At 41.5% G+C, this 23,590-nt stretch overlaps 1 protein-coding gene across 1 annotated transcript in view; it reads right to left on the bottom strand.

Annotated features, from left to right (window-relative positions):
- USP34 (ubiquitin specific peptidase 34) overlaps positions 1-23,590 on the bottom strand; it is a gene marked incomplete in the record, with an annotated part of 5,849,982 nt that overhangs the window by 3,519,114 nt on the left and 2,307,278 nt on the right. The window contains 1 exon segment of the mRNA XM_044061224.1: positions 6,160-6,273. Within this exon segment, the coding sequence (XP_043917159.1) occupies positions 6,160-6,273 (114 nt within the window).

The raw sequence follows: 23,590 nt of genomic DNA, 5'->3' as shown, positions 1-23,590 counted from the left end.
ACACTAGAACTATCAAATTTTAATATGACACATGAAGTTTTTAAAAAATAAGACTACTAAATGCTCAGCTAGTTGACCAGATGATGCTCAGTGAAAGCACAATTATAAAGATTAAATTGATATTTAGTTAAAAAACAGTTTTTAATATGCATGAAATATTTAGCAGCCTCTAAAATAATAACTCTTGCTGCTCATGATTACAGACATATACCTTAAATTAAGATACTTTTTCTCTTTAGCTCATGGATCTGGCCTTGCCAGGAGCCTACATGAACCCTCCAATCTCACCGACCTTTCCTCTCTTCCCTTAACTCATTTTTCTCTTCCTCTCTAATAACTTATGGCTACTTTTCTTTGAATCTGCCTTTCTCACAATTTTAAGCAGCTCTTCTCAAGTAGTAGTATGACTACTATGTATCCACTACAACTAAATACAATGTAATTATGTATGTAGTTCATCAATTTGTGTAGATATTGTCACTCTAATAGCACACTGACTCCAGCCTGCCCTTATATAGAACATTCCATGCCTCATCTGTAAGACATACTGTGCACATTTGAAATTGCCACATCCTGTTAAATTGAGCTCATTCTACTTGTTTATTATGAATTGTTTTTGCTTAACTTTTGCGCTTATTCTATGTTTTACTTTTTACTATATTGTATAACTTACATGTTCTACAAATATTTATATGAAATGTCCTGGAGCTTTTCTCCTCAGGTATCCACTGAAAATGGGATTCTAGCTCAGTTGGACCAACATGGTTAACAAATGTCATATAAATAAATTGTTGAGTAACTAAGCCAGAAGACGCACACTTTATTTTATAACATATATATATATATATATATATATATATATATATATATACATATATATATATATACATATATATATATATATATATATATATATATATATATATATGTACAAAGTATTATATTAGTTATTAAAATAAGTAATTGTCACAGCATTACTTACATTTGCCATGGCAATGATTACTGAAGCTAAGAATTCTTTACCTTCTTTTTCATTACTGCTGTACAATTTTTGTTGTTGTTAACAACTGGTGTACATAGTAATCAAATATTGTGTATTGTTATGCTCCTTTTTGATTTTGTGCAAAGTTTCTTTCAAAGCCCATTATTTGTAAGTGAAACGTGTAAAGCAAAGTCCACATTATAAGAAAAATATAGCAGTATATGAAAAATTATTTATCATATACAGACATTTGCATCTTGGTACTTCATTTTACTAAAAAAGTTACTATTTCCTGATGAGCACTTGGTGAGCATGACATCAATGCACTTGATACCTAATTTTATATCTTTGCGTCTCCTCTCTAAAACAGTCACCTATCCAGGATGTTGTAGGACTAGAAAATCTAACTTTTACTCATAAAAAGTCTCAGTTTGAACAGCTGCAAAGGCAAAAATAAGTTGATTTGGCACATTCGAAATAAGCAAGAGGATACACATTAAGGCAACAGCTCCATTCAGGCTGAACCTGTCACACCAGCTCAAAATAGATGAAAGAAGGGCCCCATAAGTCAAAAGGGTTATCTAAACTCTTAAATGTCTCCTGACACTGCATCTTACTCTCCTTACATCATCAATGTCTACACACAAAAACATAGCAGACAGTAAAACAAATGTCAAATCCATTATCAAAGCCTACTGTTGATGCTGATTCTGAACCAATTACTCATGCTGACCCAATTTTCAAATCCAATATTCAAACTCATGGACACTAGAAAGAAATTAGCACAATGAATTTGTCTAACATCTAATTCAGAACAAACTGCACATATGCCCCACCCGTTGTGCAAGATTATATATACACACATATAGAGAGATACAGGCATACACACACATACATTTGAATGTACTTTCAGAGTAGAAGATAAACAACATGTTAAGATTTGTTACCGTAAACTCTTTAAATGTTGGATTTAAAAATAAAACTATCATGTGATAAAATCTTGCACGTACTACTAACTTTGCATAGTCCATCACAAACAAGCAGATATGTGAAATTAATGCATGCAAAGAAATTGAGATAATAACTATCTGTCCTTCATTTTTTTTTCTTTAGGTTTTCCAGGCACTCTGATCAAGTTACTTTTTTAAAGTAGCAGAGCTCGGTTTAATTTTTTCCTAATATTCCAAAATGCTGTTACTTTGGGGTCTATATTACAAGATCGAATGTTTAGGTGATTGAACACCTAAACATCGAACTTGTAATATCCAACCTAAAAACATTGAACGGCACAGGGAAAGACGTCAGTTGGCCATGAAAATAAAAAAAAATAACTTTACACCCAAACTAAGTGGGGGGCTGTGCCCCCGCCCCCCTAACTAAATATACCAACTCTGAGATCGGTCTACAGTAGACAAAAATGGCAAAACCCGCGAACGGCCCAGGGAAATCTTTCCCTGCGTTAAATCGGCCGTTTGATGTTTTTTGCTTTCGATATTACAAGTTCGATGTTTAGGTGTTTGATCAACTAAACATTCGATCTTTTAATATAGACCCATTATTTTGATCTAAGACACAACATGATCAAGTGAGTCAATTATCTATTGAACCTCTGTGACAATTTTCATTTTTGCAGAAAATATTAAAGGTATCTGCCTTTTTAGTTCTTTTATTAATGCAATGCATGTTTTACTTCTTATCACTGCTTGTGAACAGCCTTCATCATCAAATCTGAACATAATGTCACTTATTTTAGGGGGGTGAATTTGTCCAAGTTGTTTTTAATTTTAAATGTTTATCTTGAACAGAAATACATTTAACAACTGATCCTGAAAGTTTCTTTTTATTGTCAGAGGAAAATTCAGTGATCTCTGAGATTTCTATATGCCAATAAGGCTTCAGGTAAGTTTATTTTTGGTGTTCACCATGTTACGGAGTTTGATTTATTCTTATCTTTTTTTTTGGTATTCCATACATTTACTTGTTATTTCTTCTCAATATGTTCACCAAGTCATCAATTTTCTACTAGTACATTTTTTTTTTGTTTGTTTTAGAAGAAATTAAATTTTGTTTTCTCCTTCACCAACCTTCCTTCATTGTCATTTAAAACATCTATGACATTTACTTGGAAATTTTGTTGCTTAACATTTCCTATCAAGACAATTTGTTTTATGCAGTTTTCCTTCATTGTATCTATTTCCATATCAAACTTGTGCATTTTTATGCACAGGTTTTCCATGTTTGAAAGTAAAGCTTGTAGTTCCTTTTTTCACAGAGGAATCTTGAGAGTTGATGGCTCATACTATAGGCTTTCACACTGATATATATTTATGTGTATCACTGATTCTGTTTATGTGAACCTCGAATTTTTATGTATTTGCATTAGGTAGTGTACTTATCTGTATATAAATGAAAGTGTAACTTTTTTCTCTGTGGAGCTTTTCTCCCCGGGCCTCCGCTGAAAATGGACATGTATCCAGTCGGACCATCCCGGTCAACAAATGTAAAATAAATAAAATAAATAAAATATATATATATATATATATATATATATATATATATATATATATATATATATATATTTTTTTAACATGCATTCTGCAGAGTGGACGAAACAATTATTCGGCCACCCACCTACTTGTCCATCAATGTCACTTAAAACATCTATACCATTTACTTTGGAACCTTGCTGCTTAACAGAGTCTCAAGTCATTTTTTTTTTGCACTCTTCCTTTGACTATTTTGACTACACTCATCCTTTACTCTATCTCATTTTATATCAAGCGTGTCCATTTTTGCGCAGAAATCTTGCATGTCTGAATGTAGGGCTTGCAGTTCCCTGTTATCTGAGGAATCATGAGAGTTGGATTATAGATGGCCCATTCTGTAGTCTTTCCAACTTAGATTTTTTTACATGAATTCTGAAAAACAAAAGATTTTTTTTAGACAAACTTCTTCAGGCCCCTTTTCAGAATGATGTTACCTGGTCTAACTTGCCAATTTGAAGCCCTTTGGTAAGCAGATTACAGAAGCTGCTAGCTAGTCACCATCTTAACCATGCAATCTGCCCCTGAAATGACTCGAGATTCTACGGGACCAGTGATTCTTAATTCTGTACTGAATACTAGTGCATGGATTACTATCCTATAGCTTTTTCACATAGATAACCCAGAGCAGCCTTACAAACATATTTTTAACCTAAGTACCGCTTACAAAACAATTCTGAGTAAGCCTATTTATTCAAGAGACATACTTTTGTTATAACATTAAATATACTATCATAAAAATTATCAGCTTGAAAATTAAGCTCTTCTACTGAAGAAATTCTCTTCCATTATTAAAAGGAGTGCTATTATACAGTTCTTTTTCTGGCATTTTTCCTTTATCTTGCCACTTCCATAGAAGCACAGACGCTTCCGGAATGCAAGCCTTGGACTTAAGAACCTGGCAACTACTGAAATAAATTATCAGTCTGTGCACCGAGTAAATGCTGAGATTTATTGCCACCTATGAACCAATATCCCTGCACTCTATTTCTTACAGACTGCTGAGAGATGATTTATGTCTGGCCTACAAAGTATACTCTGATCTTGATTAGATGGACCCACTGCATATCTGCAAAACAAACAACAGAATTAACCTGATCAAGGGATCTAAATCTTGGCTGCAAAATAAAAACGACATGTTGGAAGGACGTCTATGTGTACCCTTCTCTGGAGCAGGCTTCCCAACCATGTGAAGCAGAGCTCTTCACCAACGCAATTCAAGCCAAAGTTGGACCAGTAGATGGGGAGTCAGAAATTTACCCCACGTCTGGCACATATGCCTCTAGTATACAGAGACAGCCTTGCAAATGTCTCATCACCCATACCGAAGCTTACCTATAATCCCTTAAAATAACCCTAGGGTATCAAAACATGTCAGATTCATTTGAGAAGCCCAGCTAGGCCCCTAACAGACAGCCTAGCAATTACCTCTGATCTTTGTGAGCATGCAGGCTTCTTCCAGTTTTAGAAGCCTGCCTATTTGACAACTTTGTTAGGATCTGTTCTTCCATACGTCTGGAGTGCAACTAAAACAAATTTAGGTTGTTTCTTCATCTGTGTGCTGCCAAGCATGTACATTTGGGGAGCCCTCATCAGTAGCATGTCCTTTGAGTGCAACCCCATCAATTTCTGAGGGATTTCTCTCAGTAAAAAAAACTAAGATTTTTCTGTGATGCCTGGGAAATCAAGTCCTCCACTTCTACAGATTCATCACGGGTGGTTCTTGTTTTGTTTCCATACAACAAATTTTATTTTAAGCTTCATATGTATCAAGTCTGAACACTTGGACATGATGCCTTCAGTCTCAAGTCTCACATCATATTCCAATGTCCCACTTTTCTTCATTATTTCATGAAGACACTGTCATTATTTTCCTCTACAGCTGCTGAATCCATGTTTTGCCCACATTTATTCTTTTCTTTGCCATTCTGCAATTAAACCATATGGTCAATGAGATATGCTCGGTCCTTAAAGATCTTTTTCAAATGAGTTGTTGCTTTTTTTTTAATTTAGTTTCCCTTTAGAGTGGTGTACAGCTGTTTATAGCATGTACTTGAGTCGCACAGATCCTGAATTAATGCAGAAAATTACAATTTAACCTTAACAATGGTCTTAAGGCTAGGAGTTAAAAGCTGCTTGTTAACACCATAGTACCATATCAGAACTCCACTAGGACAAAGTAACTTTGACTACTACGTAATTTCAGTAGCCCTCAGAGCTCTCCCCAGCAACTTACAGATAATCAAGAAATGGGTCTTACCAACATCACAGTGATGATGGTACATGTATGTGGGAGTACTCAGTAGGAAGCCTAGGCAAATTTAAGGGGAAATGGGATGATGGGCTAAAGGAACAATAACAATGAGAGCTACATTGGACCACCACAATAATAAGATTGGGGAGAAGGGACAGCTGAAAAACAAAGTGCAGGCCATGAAGCTTGTCTGCAAAGGCGCTCAATAAAGTTAGTAAAAATACCAGAACTTCAAATAAGCCCATCTGTTCAATTTATTCTCTAAATACCAGTGTAACAGTTTAAAAAAATACAACACAAAATGGTGCAGAGGAGACATATTACCTATACAAACAACAAAGGATTTCAAAGTTATAATCTAGTTTGCATTCTACATTTACCTCAGAATTTGAGCCACCATCATAAGAACTAGTAGCAAGACGAGCCAAACTGCATAAATGCTGGAAAAGGTTTAAACCAGTCATGCTTATAGATTCAGGCTTTAGCTGTGGCATCTAAAAAAAAAAAAAAAAGGGCAAATATTAATTTAATAATCAAATGTAGATGCAAATTACCACTGAACATTTTTAATGCAGAGACTTTTATTCTCTGTTTTACCTTCATGTCTTTCTAATGACCAACTTCAGATAAGCTGCCTGCTTGCTGTCTTAAGACACAAAACTACTTCCATTCTAAACAATCCTCATCTGATCAGATCCTCAGCTTACTAAATGTAAAGCACAGGATTACTCAAGTCACAAAAGTACACATATATTGCTGTTAAGACCCGAGGCTGCTGATGTACAGTTTATGAGAAAATGGTACATCTTCCTCAAATGTATGCTTATCCATGCAGATATAATACTTCAAACAAGCCATACTATAAAAAAAAGTTACGTACTCACCATAATGTTCCATCTGAGTTGCCAATTTTCATGTATCCTCAATAGATTGGTTCGGTTCCAATCCATCAGAATCGACTCAGCCATTTGCTAAAGCTTGTGGACATCTAAAACTCTTGAACGCCCCCCTTTACCCATAATGCACCTGGCTGAATATCTCAGATCAAGTTTACTGACAGAATAATTAGACAAAGCGTATGGAAAGGAAATTTCCAAAATCCCAATGAAGACTATGTCTGGGTCCGTCACAACTGTCACAATAAGCCAGACTGTGAAACAGGGTAGAGACCACTCGTTCTAACAAAACAATTACGTAGGTGGTTGCAGGGTGGGGAGTTGAGGGTACGTGAAAATCGACAACTCAGATGGAATGTTATGGTGAGTACATAACTTCTTCATCTGAAGTTGTCAATTTTCATACAATCCGCAATGGATGGGACAGGGTCCCCAGCTACCTTGTTTCTCAGGTGGACTAAGGATGTTCCAAAGTACCACTGAGCCAAATGATGCTCTACCCCTGGAGACCAATTTTGTAATGAGTGATAGAGGTATGGGGTTTAGCCCATGTTGCTGATGCATATATACCGTCCACGGATGTTCAAGCATGCAAAATGGCTGAAGTAGCTACAGCCCTTATAGAATGAGCCTATGTGGGGTTCTGAAAGTGCAACACCTGACTTGGAGTAGAAAAAGGAAATATAGTTAAGCTAGCCATTTCACTAACGTGACTTTGGATACAGCTGTTTCCAATTTGGAATGTGAGGTGGAGATAAAAAGATGGTCCGATTTTCTGGTCTTTTGTCCTGTGTAAGAAGAAATGTAAATGTCTATGTACATCCAAAGAATGTAAACAATACTCTCCTTTGTTAGAATAGTTTGGGAAGAATACTGGCAAGTTAATACACTGATTTATACTCTTCTCAGAAACCACTTTTGGGAGGAAAGAAGGGTTGGTTCTGAGTGAAACTCTATCCCTGTGAAAGACTAGATATGGGAGTTTAGAGGATAGGGCATGAATCTCTGCAATAATTCTAGCAGGAGTGAGCCCTACCAACAGAATAGTCTTCCAGTAAAGGAACTTAATATCACAATCATGGGTTGGTTCAAAAGGTCGCTGGGTAATTGCTTGTAAGACTAAGTTGAGGTCCCAAGGGTATTTGAAAGGAGATTGTAACATAAGAGCACGCTTCAAGGCAACCTTACAGAGTTTGTGAGATGCTACTGAAGACGCTTGGAAGACTGCATGGAAGTTGGAGTTGGTTGCTAGCTGGACTATGATGGTGGAAGCAGAGGCCTCCTTATCAAAAAGCGATGCTAAAAATCGAAGTATTTCATGAATTGGGGCAGAAAGGGGTTCAATATTGGTCTGCAGAGCCCAATGAACACATTTTTCCATTTACTAGAATACAGTTTTTATGTGAACAGCTTATGAGAGAGGAAGGCAGTATATGTTGAACAAGAGATGAGAGCATAGGTTGTCTGGCTACTACTGGAAGTGAAGAAATCAAGCAGTCAGCCTGAGATTGTGAATGTCGGGGTGAACCATGCCTGTCAGATGAGACAGGAGATCTGGAAATGGATCCAGGATCCAAGGTTGTTTGATTAGGTGAGGCCAAAGGAAAGGGAACCGAATCTGTAGAGGCCAAAAGGGGGCTACGAAGATGACTTTCTGCAGAAATTTGGGAATCAAAGGTATTGGTGGAAAAAAAGACCGGGGTGCCAAATGCAAAGAAGAGCATCCTGCAGGACTTCTCCCACTGGCAGGAGCATGGCAAAAATAGCTGCTGCATTTGTTTTTTAGGGGAGAGGCAAAAAGTTCGCAAGGCTGGCCCCATGTTCAAAAAGTTCTCTCCGACACACTGAGGGACCACTCATGCAGTAGGAGAACGGACCTGCTTAATTTTGTCTGCTATCACACTGGACTTTCCCAGAATGTGCGTTGAGAAAGTGGTTAGATGAGCTCACCAACTGCCACACTCTTAGAGCTTCTCGACATAGTGGGCAAGACCTGGTTCCTCCTTGTTTGTTGATATACCAGACTACTGAAATGATGTCTATTTGAACTGCAATCATTCTGGAGGGGAGAGCATCCTGAAACACTTGCAACGCCAAAAGCACTGCCTTGTCTCTAAACCACTGATGTGTAATGAGGCCTCTATCGGAGACCAAGTGCCTTGGACGGTTTTCCACCAGAAAGCCCCCCACCCCAGCAGGGAAGCATCCATGTTCACTGTGGCCTTGGGCTGAGGGAGAGAAAAGGGACGTCCAAATAGAATCTGCTCTGAACAAGTCCACCATGCTAGATCTTTCTTGCAAGCATTAGTGATGGAAACTGGAGTGTACATGAGATGGGAAAGTATTGACCATTGTGCTGCAAGCAACCACTGTGCAATTCGCATATGGTATGTGGCCAGGGGTACAAGAGGTATTGTTGCCGGCATGAAGCTTAAAGTTCGGAGGACAAATTTGGCAGGTACTTTGTTTCTGCCAAATATGGTCGGGACTTGTTTTTAAACTGTCAGAAATCGTTGCATAAGAAGGCGGCTATGGTGGTTTTTGTATTTAACATAGCACCTATGAATTCTACAGCTTGGGTAGGTTCCAGATGACATTTTTCATAGGCGACTGTTATCCCCAAAAAGGAGCAAGTTTGAAGGACCTTTTTTCTGGCTTTTACGAGTTGATGCTTGGTGGCAGTGATGAGACAATCATCTAAATATGGAAACACGTGGAATCCGTGCAGTCTCAAGTGAGCTGCTACTACTGCCATGCATTTGAACACCCTGGGGGCTGTGGTGAGACCAAAGGGCAGTACTCTGAATTGGAAGTGACTGTCTTCCAGCCAGAAGTGTAAAAACCTCCTGGACCACCTGTACATTTTTGTATGATAGTACATGACTTGGAGATCTATGCAGCACATCCAGTTGTCCTTTTCCAAAAACAGAAGAATGGACTGAACCGTGACCATTCAGACTCTGTTTCAACAAACCAATTTGTTTAATTTGCGGAGATCTAGAATAAGTTTCCAGTTCCCTGTCTTTTTTGGCACTAAAGAGAATCTTGAGTAAAATCCAGATTCTATCTGGTCTGGGGGACTTCTTGGATGGCTCGCTTTTCTAGCAGCTTTTGTATTTCTAGGGCTGCTTCATCCCTTTGATTGGGTAGAACATTAAGGATTTTTTTTGGAAGGAGGACAGAGTGATTGAAAAGGATATAATATAACCTCTGGATATAATTCCCTGTACCCATATGCCAGAAGTTATCTGTAGTCAAGCTCTCTGGTGCACAGAAAAACAACCCCCAACTACCTCCAGAGGAAGGCAATCTGGCCTCCGTTTAGGAACATTTGAAATGTTTACCAAAAAAAGAATCTTGGAAACCATGGTTTTGCAGACCCCATCTGCCACAAGTGCAGCGTCTTCCATTGGAGCTTCTCCCCTCTGCCCCTGGGGGAGCTGTCACTACATTTGTCAGGAAAGGACCCTCAGGACATTCTGAACCACATTTTTCCACCAGTAAGTTGGTTTCTCGAAAAAGGGTCTCTGAGGGGTGGAAAAACATATGCCCACTGCAGAAAGTCTTTCCAACCTTCTCACACCTAGAAAGTGCGTCTTACTTTGGGCCCAAATAAAGAGGTGTAGTCAAAAGGAGCACTGACAAACATAGACCTGAAGGGTTCCACGAAGTCAAACATATGCATCTAGGCATGTCTCATTAAGGCTATGCCTGAACCAATAGCTCTTGTCGTCCCTTCAGCTGTGTGTGAGATGAGCCTCATGGACAAGTTGTAAATGGAAGTCAGAGTGGTCAGCTGAGAAGTCACAGATTCCCAGACATTTTCTGAAATGGCTCCTAAAACAGTATCTGAGAGCTCTTGAATCAGATCCCTCGCCAACCTCATAAAATGTGCCAGATAATTCAAAGACCATAGGCAAAAGGTCGATGAGGCATACATTTGCTTCCCTGGTCTATCCATCATCCAGGACTCTTTGATATGAGGATGAATACTGGAAATCTCACATCTGCCAGTTCCTTTTTGGTGGCAGCTGCCACAACCATGACATCTACTGGTAAGCCCCTGGTCCAGAAGCATCCGACTTAAGGTGCAGTAATAATTTTGTCTGGTCTCCAGGGGATTGGCTCAGTAGTAAGTAGTAGATTGGCCTTTCACGCCTACTGAGAGATCAACTCAATGAGTTCGTCAGTGGGCGGGGTTACCCAGGAGTTGCATGGTCGGGTACCAAAGGTCTGCAGTTACGCAGATTACTCCAACGCAAAATTTCTTGACTGCCAACCACCCCCCTCTTTTCAAAATTTCCAGGATGTCTCCAAAGGAAACATCTTCAGGGGAGATTGTGGGGATCCTTTGCCCTTCTCAAAACCTGTCTCTTCAGTACATAATTATTTAGGGGAATCAATGCGTTTCCTCTTACAGTTCTTACAAGGAACCTCCTCAGTGGGAAGCTCTAAAGAGATGTTAAAAGAAGCCATTCCCAAGTGTGGGGTCACATGAGGCCTTGACACCAGCTGTCCAGCTACAGGAGCCAGGTGAGGCTCTGGAGCAAGGAGTGACTTGGCGGGATGTTCAGAGGGAGGAAGGACCAACTGATGTCTTGGAGCAGCCAAGCCCCTCTGCATTGCTTCAAAGGCTGATCCGTCCACTGTAGGAAAGGAATATGAGCCCAAAAGAATAGTGGATGGCACCCACAGTGTCCCCTCACCCAGGGCAGATGTGTCTGAAAGCCGGAGGCGAGCTGATCTGTGCTGAGGCTTTGAGGAGAAGAGACAATTCCAAGAAAACTTGGGTAGAATCAAACTCCTGGGAAACATGCAGAGCTGGTACGGCTCTGGGAGGTTTCCGGTTCCGACCGAGCTGGGGAACTCAGAGTTACAACAGGTGCCAAAGAAGAGGACCACTTCTAAACTGATGGTCTGTAACAGGCAACTCGGAACCGAGGTCCCTGAACTTACAGTAGTCAGAGGAAGAAAGATGCTTGGAGGGGTGGAAGCAAAAGGTCCCTGACCTGACGGGGTAGGAGGCCTAGAGGTCCCAGTTACTCCTTGCTGCCAAAGAATCTTTGTCACTACTCTTTCCAACTCTTCCTCAGCAAAGCTTCTGGAAGAGCAAGTGGACTTTGGCAGGAGAAGGTTGATCCAGGAAGAAGGATGTCAGTGGATCCAGAAAAGGGTCAACTGATACCTGGACCTGGTTATAGTTATAAATTCTCTAGTCAGCACTGAAGCCGACAGTGTTAAAGGCATTAATTTCTTTGAAGATGGGGCCAAAGAAACTGATGGCGACATCTGTTTAGTTGTGGCTTCCGATAGAGGAAGTGGAAATGACAGTTTTGGTTTCTTCATGTTCAAAGCAGAGAAATACATTGGCACAGAGGAGCTCAGTTTTTTTTTTTTTTTTTTTTTTTTTGCCTCGGAGGATCTCAAAGAAGGGGAGCAGGAAGCTGAACTGGACCTAGAAGATTCGGATTTTTGTTTCATAGAATTTTTGGAGGGTGACCCAAACACAGCCTCACTGAAGGAAGAGGGGAGTACGCCTTTCAGAATCAACTTATTTCTGCGCTCCACTACAGCCCTGTGGCTAAAGGAGTAGCAGATGTAACAATCTTGTAAGCGGAAGGGACCTAAACAAAACAAAGCAAGTGCTGATCGGAATAAAGTGTCTTGTGAGAACACTTCGCACACCTTTTAAAATCAGCAAGGGGTTTCTCTCGCTCTCTCTCTCTGTCTGCCATGACAAGCATGGGAAAGACAAGTCAAAAGACAAGCACACAAGCAGATAGAAACAGCAAACACACAACAGGAAGAAAGAATGTCAAGATATAGACTATATATTTCACTTTATTTTATTTTTTTAAACAAAAGGAAAAGGGAAGAAAAAGGAAACTGAATACCAGCTATAGTATGTAACAGTGACTACCACAAGGGTATAGGGTAGATTCTAGCAATAGTATCTGAGAAGTACTAAAAAGTATGAAAGAGTGGATGAAGAATAGTGTGATAGAACTAAACAGGAAAGCACTTAGAAAGGGGGGGGAGAAAAATATGAAGAAAAACCATCCAAAAATTCACTTATCTGAATAAAGCTCGAAAGTGAAGGCAAGAATCACATCTGAAGCTGAAAGTGGCAAATGAGATCTGGGGTATTCAATCAGGTGCATTATGGGTAAAGGGGGAAGCGCAAGAGTTTTAGGTGTCTACGAAGCTTTAGCAAAGTGGCTAAGTCCGTTCCAAGATCAAAACCAAATCACCCACTGAGGATTACATGAAAACTGACAACTTCAGATACAACGTTCCACTGCCATCAACCCTTCCAAACCAATGCTGTCCATGCTGGCAGGACCCAAAATTAAAGACGATACAACAAAGGCTATAGCAGTAAATTATGAACCCACAAAAAAAAATTGGTTCAGCAATACCGTTACTTATAGGAATCACAAAGATGAGGTATTTAGGAGTATGGATTAAGAAGACTTTTGTCACAACAGCTAAGAATATAAGTGGGAAGACAAACAAAAGATAATACAAAAACGGAGAAACGATTTCTTTTTTAGACAAGAAACATCTCTATTAAATTATCACTTACGACAAGTTGCAAGCATTTTACATCACAAACCATACTGAAATATTTTTATTTGCAAACATTATACATCATTTATAATCTATCCAATCACTGTCAGTCAAACATTACATAACTCATTCAAAACATGCCTTCTTTTAAACCTCATTCCTCCCCTGTACGTATTGTTCTCACAATTCCCATTTTTTACTATGTAATTTGCTCCTACCCCTTTCTAAAGAACCCAATTCCAGTTGCTGTATCTCTGTTACTATATTCACAACTTCTAGTAAAGTTGGCTTAGACATTGATTTACATTTTCTAGTAACTGCCTTTTGGCAGCCACCATAATTAGATTCAGCAAGGCCTTACCATGTCTAGGCAATTCCAAGTATTAGAAAATTATTTTCCCTAGCTACACCAATTTGCTCACCCAGTATCTCTGATGGAGTTTTCTGCGGGGAACCTTTAAAGTCTGCCAACTCATTACACTCCAAGAAAATGTGTTCCCAATTACCTCTTCTCCATCACACCTTCAACATTTGCTGTCTACCATAGGAAAAATTCGCCAGTCTATTTGGGGTATAAAAATATCTATGTAAACATTTTGAAGCAAAAATCCTAAATCTTCTAGATTTTGTTGCATATTTGGGAGACAAACACATATCCCCCCCATTGTTTGTGAATTACTTATCCAAGCTCTCTTCACCAATCCTTTCTAACCTCCTCTAATCGACTCTTATAGTTAACATACAATATTTTATATGCTCTACTAATTATTCCTTTTTAACAGCAGTTTCTGTTTCAGATTCTAATAAAAACTCTAGCAGTGCTGGACTTTCATTCAGGAAGCCCCCCTCCCCCCGCCATTTTTTTACCTTTGCCTATATTGTGATATCAATCCTTGATAGGGAAGGCAATCTCTAACCTGTAGTTCAAATACAGTCTAGGCATCTTCCCATTCTATTACTTTTTCCTCTCTATTTACTTGCTTACAGTACCTTGGTTCCTTTGCCAGTTTTCTCCAATAAATTCAAGCTCCCTCTTCCTATTGTCTGTATCCTAATTGCAGTCATCCCTAACAGCAGGGTCTCCTTTCTCCATTCCCCTTGTTGGCTTAGTTCTTAGAATACCTTCTGTTGCTTTATGAATGTAATATTCTGTATGATTATTGTTATTCTCCTTAAAGGTCTGCATCCAAAATCCCACTGTCACGATTTCTTGAGCATCCTCCCATTTCATCATCATCATCATCCCTTTCCACTTTGAATTACAGGTTTCTGCTACTTGTGCTATCTATAAGGACCCTTAATGTCTAGTTCTGAAATACTGCTTCAAATCAGGTAATCCCAGCTTTTCTTATTTTATCAATTATATCTTGGAATTTCTGGATCCTTTATTTTCTTTGTCAATGGTTTTAAAAATAATGCAAACAACATAGAGAAAAGAAGACAACCTACCTGTTTCCTATGCTCAAGCAGAAATGATCAGGGAGGAACCCACCTCACCTCTGATCACTCATATATCCGCCTAATCAACCTTACCATTTTATCAGGGAAAGTAAATCCTTCCATTGCCCTGCCCATAAAGTCACAGCTTACTCTGTCAAATGCTTTCTCTGCATCAAGACCCACCAACAACAGTGGTATTTTCTTACATTCTGGTTCAGGTTTCTGAGTTGAATCTTGAAGGACCACCGTCAAATCCCAAGGAGGGGAGTGATCCTTTATTGAAGGTCTAAAGTGGAAGGTTCCCTATATCAAAGCCTTGCATAATCTGGAAGACGCCATGGATAATGATTCATTTTCAGTGTGGAAGTTGGATATGGAGTCGTGATAAAAAGAAAAATTGAATTAAGTGCTGAAAAAGGGTCAATATTCTGATTGGATGGCCAAATACAAATTTTTTCCATTTGCTTCTGTAGACTTTCTTGGTGGAGGCCTTCTGAGAGGCCAAGATAATGTCACGAACCGAAGAAGCAAGCCTGGACCATTTTACTAACACCGGAAGTGGAGAAACCATGCAGTGAGTTTGAAAGTGTGGAGACTGTGATGTTGACTCTGATTGATGAGCTAAGAGATCCTGAGTGAGCTCCAGCATCCATGGAGAATATTTCAAGAGAGACCAGAGGAAAGGTAACCATACCTTGTCAAGGCCAGAAGGGGACAATGAGGATGACTGAACTCTTCAGCCTGCTTACTTTCGGTAAAAATTTTAGGATCAGCGGAAGGGGGGGGGGGGGTAAGCATAGAGGAGACCAGGGGGCCAAGAAAGACTAGAAGAATGGCAGCAGACATTGATGCAAGAGCTTGTAACACTAGTTTTGCTGGAGGGAATGAAGAGACAGTAAGTCCCGTACCCGACTTCTCAATGATGTTATGCAACGAAAAGGTAATGATGCCACTTGAGTCACAGAATCCAACTGAGTTAATATAAATTCCAGTCTGTACAAGAGTCAGCTTTAATTTGACAAGGTTTGCTGTAATGCCTAGGGAATTCGAGATATGAAACAAGTAATCACTGGCTTGTAGAAGTTGATGCCTGGTTTAGGGGGCGAGGAGACACTAGTCTATATAGGGAAATACTTGGAATCCTTTGAGTCTCAAGTGAGCTGCCACAACTGCCATGCATTTCATGAATTGCTTGAGGGCTGTGGTGAGTCCAAAGGGCAGTGTGCTCTTGGTAGTGAGTGGCTCCCAGCTGAAAGCACAGGAGTCTCCTGGAGCACCTGTCCATTTTGATGTGATAGTACAAATACTGGAGATATATACAGCATATCCAATCATCCTTGTGAAAAAGAAGTAGGATGGACTGAACTGTAGTGTTTCGGAACTTTGACTTCTTTGCAAACAGATTCAAACTGCTTAGATCGAAAAATGGTCTTGGTTCCCCTGTTTTCCTTGGCACTAAAAAGAAGCAAGAGTAAGTTCTGAATCCTAATCTGTTCAGGTGGGACCTCCAGGATGACTCTTTTTTTGTAGCAGTTTGTAAATTTCTTGAGCTGCAGATTTCCTCTCACTGGGTGGAATGTCGGGGAGATTCTTCCACTGGAAAGGAGGTGGAAGGGAAAAGGATATGTTGTAACCCGTGGACATGATCCTTAGAACCCATGCATTTCTTTTAATATTTTCCAGGCATCCAAATGCAAAAAAATCAACCCCTGACTGCAACAGTCAGGCAACGATTCAGGAGTGCTGAAAGGGCCTATCAGAGAAAGTCTCTCTGAAGCCCTGGTTTTGTAGACCCCTCCGTCTCTGTGGCAAAGTCTGTCACTGAAACCTCCTCCTCTGCCTCTGGAAGAAGTATGTCCAGGAGAGTCCTGGAAAGGTCCTTGAGAATTCTGGATTTTCTTACCACCTCACTGGTTCCTAGAGAATGAACACTGAGGAGTAGAAAACATGATTCCAAAGGCAGTCAGGGTTTCCCTCCTGCTTGCTGAGGGTCAGTGAGTCTATCACAGATGATCCGAACAAGGAAGAGCCATCAAAAGGGGCATTAGCAAAGACACCTTGAAGGGTTCTGCAAAGTCCCATAGCCTCATCCAGGCATCTCTCAACAACTACACCTGAACCAATTGTTCATGAGGTACCCTCTGCTGTATGGGAGTTCAGCCTCATCGATGCAGTGGCAACAGAGTAGCCAGTTGAGGAGAAACCTTCTTTAGATACCCCATCAACATGGTCTGAGAGAGAGTTTGAAAGCACCTTGATCGTATCTCTCTGCAAGCGACTAATGTGTGTCAGACAATTTAACAACCTCAGTGCAAATGTGGTTGAGCTGTAAATGTGCTTTCCAAATTTGTCCATTGCTCGGGACCCCTTATTCAGTGGATGGACAAAGGACCTTAACTTGGCTAGCTCCTTCTTAGTGGCAGCTGCCACAACTATGGTATCAACAGGGACTCCCTTGTTCCAGTGGGGACTGTCTGAAGAGGGAACCAAGAATATGTCTGGAGACTTGGGAATAGGCTCGACAATGTCCGATTTGTTCTAAGCCCAGCGGGAAACTAGATCAACAGTTCACCCACTTGGGATGGGAGGACACACAAGACATAGATGGGCCAGTGCCAAAAGCCTCCAGGAACAAAGATTTTTCAGGAAGAGGATCTTGGGAAGACCAGCCGCCCTTCTGTTTCAGAATCTCCAAGATGTTGCTAAAGGAAATCATCATCAGGTGGTGATTGGAGGGATCCTTCTCACTCATCAAAATTGTTGTCTTCTGTGAGAGACTCCAGAGGACGTCTATGTGCCGCCCCTTACATATTTTCTTCTAAGGAAAGTGCAGTTTTGTACACTTACCATAAATGTAGATGTTAGAGTGCATTCACTGTTGCAGTCATCACATTTGGGTTATCCCTGCCAGGGTAGCCCTCGGACGGCCCGAACACCAGACGTTTAGTATTTCTGCGTCGGTTGCTGTCGCTTCAGGACTGATGTCAGGTCGTCAGTAGTATAAAGTAAGGCAGCCAACGTCATTACAACAGTTTTTCTTGTCCTAACCTGTCAGGAGCCCCCAAGTGGGAGCCAGGTTCTGGTGAAATAACCCCACCAGTAGAAAGTAAATACTAAAATGTCCCTTGTAAGGAAAGAAAAGAAAGAAGAGGAGGATGGAGGGAGGGAAACCAGAACTGCAACAGTGAATATACTCGAATATCTACATTTATGGTAAGTATACACAACTGTACTATGTTCTTTGTGTTTCATTGTTGCAGTCATCACATTTGGGTCGATTCCCAAAGCTGAGGAAAAGGGTGGAGGCAGTCAAGGAGACTAGGGGCTGGCTACGATGTCCTGCAAGACTGCAGTGGCAAACCCTGTCCTGGATTTGGAGAAGACAGACAGGTGGTAATGTTTGGTAAAGGTGTGAACAGATGTCCAGGTGGCAGCCTCCAGAATGTCCCTGGTGGGGACTCCTCTGAGGAAAGCTGCAGAGGTGGAGGCTGCTCTGGTGGTGTGAGTCCTGACACCCTTGGGGGGAGGCTTTCCATGTTGCTTGTAGCAGAAATGGATGTAGTGTGCTATCCATTTGGAGATGGTTTGTTTGGAGATGGCTTTGCCCTTTGCCCCTGCAGCAAAGATAACCAGCAATTGATCAGACTTTCTGAAGGATTTAGTCCTGTCTAGACAGAATCTGAGGTACATCTAGGGAGTGCAGGATCCCTAGCCTTGTTCTGCGGGTTAGGGAAAAAGGTGGGCAAATGAATGGACTGGTTGACAGCCACACTGGACACCACCTTGGGCATGAAGGATGGGTTAGTCCTGAGGGATACCCTGCCAGCATGGAAGATGATGAAGGGCTCCACAGCCATGAGTGCTTCCAGCTCGGAGACCCTTCTGGCTGAAGTGATGGCCAGAAGGAAAGCTGTTTTCCAGGAGAGAAATTTTAGCTGTGCTGAAGATGCTGGTTCGAAGGGGGGGGGGGGCAGGATGAGCTTTTCCAACACAAAGTTAAGGTCCGAAGCTGGGGTTGGTGCTCTTCTGGGTGGCCTCAAGTTGCTAGCTCCTCTTAGGAATTGTTTGATCAGAGGGCGAGAGAAAAGGGGCTGCTCAGTGGGGAAATGAGGAGAGATAGCAGAGGCATGAATTTTAACAGAGGAAAAAGAAACCACTGTGTAGCAGGTCGGCTACATCATCCAGGATGGGAGGGAGGGCTGTGCCGTATTGGCTCCCTTAGCCTGAATCCAGGTGCAGAAGTTTTTCCATTTGTCAGCATAAGACTTTCTAGTGCTAGGACGTCTAGCCTCACGTATAACATCTAGAACTTGTTTACTGCGGTTGGCAGATTGATCACGGGTTAGGGAATAAGCCAAGCTGCCAAATTGGGGGTCTGCAATTGGGGATGCATGAATTCTCCTTCCCTCTGGGTCAGGAGGGTTGGAATCTGAGTGAGATACCATGGTGGCAGTGGGGACAGGCTGCGCAGCAGTGGGTACCAGTGCTGGCGAGGCCAGTCTGGAGTAGTAAGAATGGTCCTTGGTTTTACCTCCTTTATTTTGAGCGGTACCCTGGGGAAGAGAGGTAGTGGCGAAAAGGAACAGACCAACAGAGTGACCCAGGGGAAGGACAGGGCATCCACTTTCCAAGCCATGCAGTGATCTCCCTGGTGTAGAACTTGCTGAGGTGATGGGTTGATGTGGGAGGCAAAGAGGTCGACCTTTGGGGTGACCCATTTCTGAGTTATTAGGGTGAAGGTTCTTTTGTCGAGCTGCCACTCGTGTAGTTCCATAAGATTTCTACTTAAGAGGTCTGCCAGAGAGTTTAGAGAACCTGGCAGGAATTCTGCTAATAGGTGGAGATGCATGGCAGAGGCTGTGTGCCAAAGGGTCATGGCCAGCCTACATAGAGGGTAGGAGCCAGTCCCTCCCTGCTTGTTGATACACCACATCACAGTGGTGTCTGTTTTGATCAACAGAGCCCCTGGGGAGAGAAGGGACTTAAACTGTCAAGGCGTGCTGGACAGCTATCATCTCTTTTTGTCTGATGTGTAGATGGATTTCCTGTGGTCTGCACTGGTCCTGTATGCACCTGCTGTCCAGGTGTGCACCCCAGGCATAGTCTGATGTGTCTGTGGTGAGGGTCTGGGCGGCCGGGGGGGGGGGGGGGGTAAAGTCCCTTGTTGTGGGAGCATGCTGTTGGTCACCAAAGAAAATCTTTTCTGAGCCAAGGTATCATGGGTATGAGAGTCTCCAGGTCTTGAGAGTGTTGACACCAAAGGCTTTTTAGATACCAGTGAAGTTTCCTCATATGCAGTCTGGCATATGGAATGAGTAAAATCCAAGATGCCATGAACTCCAGAGCTTAAAGGATTTTCCTTGCAGATAACTGGGGTCTGGTGGCTAGTTGAGAGCAATAGGCTATCAGGACAATTTGCTTTTCTGGTGTAAGTAATGCCATCTAGGATGCTGTGTCCAGGCTTGCTCCCAGGGATATAATCCTTTGGGTGGGTACCTGTCTGAATTTCTTTTTGTTGATTGCGTACTCTAGGGAAGTTAGTAGGGACTTTACAAAGGCCAGGTGCTTAAACAGCTTTTCCTGGCTGTCTGCCTGAATTAGGCAGTCATCTAAGTATGGGTAAATCTGGATATTCCTTTGTCTCCAAAAGACAATGGTCAGAGCCAGACATTTTGTGCAAACTCTGGGAGCAGTAGATAAGCCAAAAGGAAGCACAGAGATCCTGCCCTGAAACGAAGATATTTCCTGCATGATGCCCTGATAGGAATGTGTAGGTAGGCCTCTTTTAAGTCTAGGGTGGCTAGCCAAGCATCCTTGGAGAGCATGGGTAGCAGCTGCTGGAGGGTGAGCATTTTGAATTTTGGGATCACCAGGAAGGTGTTTAGAATGGATAGAGGATGGGCTCCAGGTGCCCTCTTTTCTGGGTACCAGAAAAAGTCCGGAGTAGAATCATTGGCCTTTCTGTTCTGCAGTAACATGCTCTATTGCCCTCATGGAGGGCAGGGAAGGATTTGATTTTGCGCCTCTGCCCATTGGTTTGGAAGTAGATCTGGGAACCCTTTTGGAGTTGGAAGGGTGTGGAAAGAAAATTTGTATCCCTGGGACACTATGTTGAGAACCCAGCAGTCGTTGGTAATGGTGGCCAAGGTGCTTGCGTGAAAGGAGAGTTTTCCTCCTAAAGTTAAGTGAAGGTGGGCAGAGGGAGGGGGTGGGGAAGAAGAGTCATTGTGAGTTGTTACCATGAGGGGGTGGCTTAGAACTCCCTGTTTTTGAAGTGGAGGAAGTCCACTGTTTAGATCTCTGCATTCACTGTGGCTGCTGCCTGGGGGGGGGGGGGTCTGCTTCCACTGGGTCTGGGCTGAACTGGAGGGGCAATGCCTGCTGAACCTGGGTGGCTGGACCTGTAAGAAATCCTTAACTGTCTGCATAGATTTTGCTTTTTCTTCCTTCTCTTTGTAAGACCTCTTCTGCCTTAGTGCCAAATAAGTTGTCTTTGTACAAGGGGGGTATCCAACAATTTAGATATGACATGGTCTGGGCAAGGGTTGTTCCTTAAGCCATGTATGCCTTCTAAGGACAGAACCGGTGACTGCTGCCCTGCAAGAAGCTGCTAGGGTGTCAAAACCCCAGTGCAAGGTGTGTTTAGTTACTTGACTTGCAAAATGCATTAACTCTTTAGATTCTGCACAAGCAGGAAAGGAAGACATTTTTGTTTGTGGAGTTCCAATGTATGCTGCTGAAATTTTAGCATATGGAACTGGCAATTTAGTGCTCTGATAGCAAGAGTAGCAGAGGTGTATACTTTTTCACCCCATCTGCCTAATGGTTGGAAATCCCTGTCTGTGGGGGTGGGATTTTTAGCAGAGGTTTCTTTAATTTCTTTAGGCCCTTGAGAAATTACTGGAGAAGGTTTTTGGATGATTGCTGGATGGTATGAAGATCGGATGCAGATTTGTTTGAATTTTGGGCTATCGTAATAAAAATAGAGGGGACCTACAATTCACGGTGAATTATAATTTGGAACAAACACATATCTTGATGTCCTTATCATCAGAAATACCGATCATACTTTACGAACCGAGTTATTTCGCAAATATCCACAGTACAATTCCCTTCTCCATGCATCCAGCTTTTATCCACCTCATATAACCAGAAACATTCCAAAGTCACAATTCATAAGAATGATATGCATCTGCTTGCAGCAATCCACTTATGAACACTATGAAAGATCTAACTAATAGATTTTGTGACACAGGTTACAAATTGGGACATGTTTTGAGTGCAAGTAACTGGGCCACAACATTAAATAGAGGCGATCTTTTGAAATATAAGGAGAAACAGGAAATCAACAACCCTGATTTCTGGCTAGTCACCACATATGGAAGGAATACAGATATACTTATTAATAGTGTACACAAAGGCACTGGAAAATTCTTTTGGCTGACAATAACTTATCACAATTTCTCCAGGAGAAATGTCGTTTTTCATTTCGTAGAGGCAGAAATTTGGGTTCACATCTAAGTCACTATAAACAAAGGCCCAGAAGCTCTACACCTTCCAGCACACAAACAACTTTAATGGGGGATACTCTTGTTGGGTGCTCTCTCTGTGGTCACTGTAGCCACTGCAACAGAATTATGAAGTCCAAACAATTTACAAGTAAAAATTCTGGAAATGTATATGATGTCACATTTTCTGCCAACTGCAGTAATGATTTGGTGATCTATTTGGCTACATGCAGTTGCTCAGCATTCTATGTAGGTCAGACCTCGAGACCATTGAGAATAATAATATCTGAACATATCAGTGATACGAACACTAAGAAGCCCAGTAGTGCATTATATAAACACTCCCTAATACACCCTACAACTGCTTTCAGATTTATGGTAATAGATAAAATTGTAGGCAACAGAATAATTAAGCTGGTTGGCATACTATTCTTGATCCCAAAGACAAGTAGATAATTAAATTAGGTGGACTTAATGAACACTTGCAATTTGACCATTCAGTTTGTGGCTGATGTCATGCATAACAGAAATTTGTCTCTGTCTTTTCAACAATGAGGAAGGCTATGTAACAAATTTAGTTGAAACCGGTTTGTTTTTTTCTTTGGCTAACATGCAATAAAATATTCATATTGATTTCAGCAACACAGTTTGCTGGGTTATTTTGCTGTTTTCTAAGTTACATTTCAAGCCGTGCCATTACCTTACGAGCAGGGGCTGTATTTTATTGGTACCTTGAGAAATTACCTCAGGATAAGCAGTAGGATTTTTAAAAAGAAATTTGAGAGTCAGGGACTCTAATACCTGTCTGGTTTTCTGAATGCAGGAAGGAGGGTGTCAGGAGTCAAACTGGATTCCAGGAAAACATCCTCCACAACATCCAGGACTGGTAGAATGGTCAGGGGTCTGTGCTGTGGAAAATCTAAGAATTCCCAGAGTCCCTTTTTAGACTGAAGGTAGTCCTGACATTCCCATTAGAAATGCTCCCTTAAGGTATGAAGGGTTTCCCCAAAGGAAAAGACCTCTGGGGGAGAGGCTAAAGGAATGGAGTACTCAGCATCAGAATCCTCATAAGCAGAATGGGGTTGCATGTCTACATATTCAGATGCATCAGAGTCATCAGACTTCTGTTCAGACAAAACTACAGGGGACAGATCACCTCTTTCTTTTGGAAGGGCTTGGCTTCCCCCTGATCAGCATGATAAGGTCTTCCACCATTTTTAGCATTTGAGACTGATGCAAGGAATCAGGTGCCTGAGATTGGGTCATCAATTTCTTGGGTGTGGTTCATACCCTGGGTTCATACCTTGGGGCTAACAAACTTGGTAGTTTTCGAAAGAACGGTAGACGCAAAAGAAGTTGTGTCGAGAATCGGTAGTACGTACGACTTCCTCGGAAGC

The sequence above is a fragment of the Protopterus annectens genome, chromosome 1.part0 (assembly GCF_019279795.1).
Source record: "Protopterus annectens isolate FY-2018-M chromosome 1.part0, PAN1.0, whole genome shotgun sequence".
Lineage (NCBI taxonomy): Eukaryota > Metazoa > Chordata > Ceratodontiformes > Protopteridae > Protopterus > Protopterus annectens.
The sequence above is the reverse complement of the archived record's forward strand: the minus strand, read 5'-3'. Positions and strand labels throughout refer to the sequence as shown.